Genomic DNA, 6000 nt, shown 5'->3' with positions numbered 1-6000 from the left:
ATATATATATATATATATATATATATATATATATATATATATATATATATATATATATATATATGTGTGTGTGTGTGTGTGTGTGTATTTTAATTAGTTATTATATATATTCTTTCTACTAATGATTCAAATTCTTCAGAAATAATTTTTGAAAAAAAGAAATTCAATAAGGTCGATGAGACCCTTGGACGTGTGGGTGTATTTCATACACTTCATTTTTTTTCTAAGGCTTAAGCAGTATACAGTATAGTACTTAATATATATTAGCATTATCAATTTATCTAAATTATTTAATTTATTTTCTAAAACTATTGTTTTCTTAAAAATGCATTTCGAAAATGATTTCTCCCATAATCGACAAGACTTATTGTCGTTTGAATGTTTTATTTTATAAATTTTTTTAGCTCAGATTTCAAACTAAATTCAAAGTTATTGAATTCACATTATATACATATAAAGTTATTTGTCTGACATCACATAAAACTTTATGTCAATAAAATTTATCAACTATTTATTATATTTTATCTTTTTCAAAAATTTAATTTTGAATAAAAATTTCACTTAAATCAACTCGAATCAGCTTTAATTTTTATATAGGATGTTTTTTATATTTTATTTTAAAATAATTTACATTTTTGCACTTCTTTCTCATAAAATTCATCATTATTATTATTTTATTCATTAAAAATAACCTAAAGAATTTGCAGGTATTATTTTTAGATTTAATAAAAGGTTTCAAATTCAATTTCAACAAAATATACAAATTATTGTATATTTCAAACTTGAATTAACATTCAATTAAATCTTAAATTTAGATTTGAATCAAACTCAAATCTAATTATAATATTCAAACATATTTATTAAATCCGAGTTCAAATCCAAATTGATAAAAGTTCAGACATTGAAATCAAAATTTCAGTTAACTTCAGTTTAAACAGTAAATTTTTTGAGAGAATAATGTAATAACCATAAATTTTCTCTCATTATTAAACATATAAATGATAAAAACAAATCATCCAGAATCTCATCAATAAATAACCCTAGTTAAAATTTAGGGTTAAACCGTAAATTTGTAAACAGGCACCTAAACTGACTCAATCTTTATACAGGACATGAATATTCAAATTTATTGAAAACTAGGACATGACAACACTGACTTTTTTTTAATCGATAAAAAAATATTTTTTAATATATAAAAATATATTTATTATTAAAATATTATAAAAAATATTAAGTAATATTTAAATAATGCACGATGTATCATGACATGTCACACAACATGCTCACGTGCGTGTCACCCAGACATTGGGGCCTACATAACGTGTCGTGATGGGTTGCATTATGCTTGACAAACACAATGTAAATTAATGATGAGATAATTCCTTCTGGGTTGAAGTGTAGAACAATGCTTGACCAAGTTCTACGATCCAGATTCAAAAGTACCGGTATCAAAACCTCATTGCTGCCTTCAAATAAATATTTCAATCATTACCACCGAGGTGGTATCCCGTGTGGTAAGCGGGGTCCTGTGTCAAGCTGAAGGTCCAAGATAGAATCCTTCTGCCACATGGGATGGCTGTTGTTCTGGTAGGGGTCCGCCTAACCCCAGCTTGCCTTTCAAATATATATATATATATATATATATATATATATATATATATATATATATATATATATATATATATATATATATATATATATATATATTTCAATCATTATTTTCCAATGGATCAATACAAGCATCACTCATGATGAACACAACTTTGTCCACTTTGCCAAAAAACTGCCAGACCTAAGCCAAATGAGAAACTGTCCCCAGTGACACCTCTCTGCCTGTATGGGACATCCAAAGACTCCGAACCATAACAGTGGTTTCTCCAAAATACGTAAAACAAGAAAAACACACTCACAGTTCCCTCTAAGAAATCTTGAACAATGCAAACCTAAACCTTCAGAAAAAATTAAAAAAGAAATAATAGATCAAAAAGTGAAACTTATGATCTAATTAAACGCAAACATCATGAAGTAAAGCAGAATGACAAAAAAAGTACTAGCCCAGTTCATAAGACATGCAAAAAAATATTTGCTTTTGAACACTAAATAGTTTTTCTTCAGATTTATAGATAAAAAATGCTACTCAACCAACTGAAGGTTCTAATTAGGCAGTAGCTTCTGCTTATCTTCAAGAGTCAGTCCTTTCACCATTTCCTCTATCCCCAATGCAGCAGAAGAAATGTGGCAGTTTAACTCGTCCACAACTTCTGCAGAAGATCATGATGTAGTTAAGTGCAAGAAATGCTATTGGCAAATATTTGGTTGTTGAGAAGCAAAATAAGCTTTATTTTCTTCTTTTTGTTTGCAATATTCTCACAAAGAACAGCCAAGTGAATGCAGTATGGAAGTATATCACCTAATGAAAGGACAAAAGGAAACACATACATGTTCAGATGTGACAAATGCTTATCAAATTCACTCATTTAAGCTATGTGCTATATAATAGTGGAGTATGTTAGCTTTTTGATGTTAAGATATAGAATTTAGGTCCTTTTGTAACTTTGAAATTTTTGTTTTCTTCTTTTATTCTTATTTATTTTCCCTTAACAGGGTATTTTTGTAACTTGACTAGCTTAGGCTAGCCATTGAGATTGACCAACTGTCAGGCATCTCTAACGGCTATCTAATGCTTAACGGCATGTGAGATATATAGGGAATTAAGTGATTAACCCCTCTTGTTATGCACGCATGCTCTTTATTTGTATGTGCTTTATGTGAGTTCTTGTGAGCTGTAAGATTCCCTTTGGCAAGTTTGTATATTTGCTATTGACTATTGTGAACATATTATGATTCTCTTGTGATTACATGTGATTGCCCACCTCTCCATTACACAGTATCAAAGCAATATTCTTGTATCATTGGGATCTTGTTTGCATTCAAGTGCCCGTGTGTGTTCATGACTTGGTGATTCTACCCTCTTTTCAAGACCTCTTGGAATTATCTTCTCTTGGATTCTTCTCTCATTCACATTATGGACAAAGAGGTGGCAATTGTTCTTCCCATATGAAAGGGATACAGGAAGCAATGGGTGAAGTGGAAGCAGGGAAGCGAGCAGTTTAAAAATGTTTAAAGCGTTAAGTGTGAAACTTTTAGGAGGTGTCAAACATTTAAGAAGCAAGAATAAAAACAAATGTGAAGCAAAGTGAAAGTAGAAGCAAAATTAAAGTGAATAAATCTATAAAAAAATTTAAAAAAAAAAACTTTTTACTAAAAATTATCATAATATAAATACAATTAAATTTTTTAAATACAAAAGTAAAATTTAAATTGTGTGAAATAGTTGCAACCATGATTTAATTAGATGACGTCAAAGTAAAGGAAAATGCTAACAGAGTATCATTTAAACAATTGAATTTTCAAAATCTTTCAAGTTTTTACATTTTCAACACTTAATTTGTAAAGTATTGCAATGAAAATTAAGTTTCAAGATCTAGAACTTAATAGGAAGGTGTATAAACTAAAAAAGATGTTTGGCATGCACAAGTAAATGTTGGTTATATCTTTGATACTTTATTAAAATTGCTACAGTTTTCAAAATTAGCAAAGTTACAAGAAAAATTAACAAGGTGAGAGAGAGAGAGAGTCAAATCAAAGCATGCCTACTTTTGCTCTCTTGGGAAGCTCCCCCAACTCTTTATCATCAAAGGGTCATGTTGATCCCTTTGAAAAACCCACGAGCCAAAAGCCATCGTGCTTTGATAAACATGTCGCACGCACCTTCTGCCCAAACCCTTATTCTATCTCTATCGTTATTGGTTAGGACCAATGTTGTGAAAAGCGTTGAGGCGTAGCGAGGCGCTCCACCAAAAACTGTGGCGAGGCTATAGGAAAATACTAAAGGAAATTAAACCCTTAACAGTAAAGTTTCAACAACAACAACTATGCCTTCATCCCAAAACAATTGGGGTCGGCGATATGAACCAAAAAAGAAAATCATTCTGGGTCTTCACAAGAATCCTTCTCCTCCAATCATTTCTATCCAATGCCATGTCCTTAACAGTAAAGTTTATTTTACAATATTTTGTAATTAAACATCACTATGACTATGCTATGTTCTTCAACTACGAAAAGGAAAATACTAAAGGAAAAAGGAAAATAATGAGAAAAATATGAAATATTGTGGGTGTCTTGCTTGTAAAAGCTGACCCTGAAAGATGAGGAAAGGCTTGATAAGGGTCGACATCAGGCAATAGCTAATGTCATATAGGTACAAGCACCAAGTGTACAACTCAGGGATCTTTAAAAATGTAGGGTATGGAAGATACAGCTATACAAGCATACATACATACAGGGCCACTAGAATATGAGAACTGGAAATACAAGATTTCATTTTTTCCCTTAGTATATGGATGCAACCGATATGCTTGGTTTTAAAGAGACTAACTCTTGAATCATTCGATTGCAATGCATAAGCATGATTTTTTAAGGCTTGAAAATCGACGGCTCAGAATTTTTATAAATATTCAAGAATCCAAAAATCATGTTTTTTTTTTCGAAAAAACATTATCCAACAATCGATTCCTAGAAAATGGACAATGCTGAATGCATATGAAGGGTCGGATTTGCAAAAAAAAGATCAGAAATGCCTAGTTTACATTCTAGGCCCCATATATATATATATATATATATATATATATATATATATATATATATATATATATATATATATATATATATATATATATTGGTAGCTGCTCAATCCATAGGTACTCAACCCGAGCTCAAGCACATTGACCATCCATTGGGCATGTGATGGACAGTCAGCATGCAAAAAGCACAAAAAACACACAAAAATGTGAAGAAAAAAAAATCGACATTTAGCGGTGCTCAAAAGCGCGGCTAAAAATAAATAAAAAATGTTTGGTGTGTCTGTTAAAATACATGTAATCAATATATTTATATATATATATATAAGTATATATATATATAAATATTCATCCACATACCCAATAAGGGGTATTTCTGTAAATCAGCCCAATAGGGGCATTGTAGTCTTTTTTACTTTTTTTTCTTTTTCTTTTCTTTTTCCTTTTTTTCTTATTTCTTTTTTCTTTGTGCATTAAATGCACACTCATTGGGGGTCCCAACAAAGAGTCATTGGGCCCCCAACAGTCACAATTGTGACCGTTGGGAGCCCAACGACACCTTGTTGGGACTCCCAATGGTGCCTCTCTCTCTCCCTTCTCTAACTCTCTCTCACTCATCTCTTGCCTATAAATAAGTGGGGTCTCCCCCCTTTGTATGTGTGGCTTCTTCAAGCCTTCTTGTGCCTTTATAAGATTTTATGCTTTCAAGCCATTGTTGGATTTTGTGTATGTCCTCTTTTGGACTTGTTCTTTGGTTTCTATGTGTGAATGTCCATTGTAGGACATATATTTCTTTTCCGCATATTTCCTTACATGGTATCAGAGCCTTGGTTATGCTCTTGATTCTTATAGCTAGTTGACTAGTTATACCTTGTTTTTCTCTCTTTTTTGGTTTGTCCTCCATTCTTGAGTCTATGATGGAAGGAGAACAAAAGATTGATCTCTCCTTCAAGCTTAATGGTACCAACTACATGATGCGGGCCGCCGCCATGGAGAACAACTTCAAGGGTAAAATGCTTTGGGGATATGTTATGGGCACCATTAGGGAACCTCAACTTCAACTTACAAAGATGGATGGTGATAAAAAAAAAGCTCTAGAAGGAAATGCTCGCATGAAGGCTATTGAAGATCACCAATCTAAGGTCGAAGATTGAGAAAGTAAGCATGCAAAAATTCTTGCATGGTTCATGAACAACGTGGAGCTCAAAATTTGCGCCAACATTGCTAAATTCCGCCTAACAAATGAAGCATGCTTCTTTATGAAAGGTATGTATACTCAAAAGGACCTTGCTCGTCAATTCTTTCTCCAAGAAAAAATTCATACCATTAAGCAAGGTGAAATGAGTGTAAGAGATTACTA

The 6000-nt window shown here is 31.8% G+C and overlaps 1 protein-coding gene across 1 annotated transcript in view; it reads right to left on the bottom strand.

Moving 5' to 3' along the window:
• Positions 1-1979: 1979 nt before the first annotated feature.
• The window catches only part of LOC149841009 (uncharacterized), a 30795-nt gene continuing 26774 nt past the window's right edge, over positions 1980-6000 (bottom strand). Inside the window, exon 3 of the mRNA XM_090003539.1 lies at positions 1980-2261. Within this exon, the coding sequence (XP_089859665.1) occupies positions 2183-2261 (79 nt within the window). The 3' untranslated portion in view covers positions 1980-2182. The remainder of the gene's footprint in view (positions 2262-6000) is intronic.

Source organism: Nuphar pumila, chromosome 4, assembly GCF_984573655.1.
Source record: "Nuphar pumila chromosome 4, dmNupPumi1.hap1.1, whole genome shotgun sequence".
NCBI classification, from domain to species: Eukaryota; Viridiplantae; Streptophyta; class Magnoliopsida; order Nymphaeales; family Nymphaeaceae; genus Nuphar; species Nuphar pumila.
The sequence above is the reverse complement of the archived record's forward strand: the minus strand, read 5'-3'. Positions and strand labels throughout refer to the sequence as shown.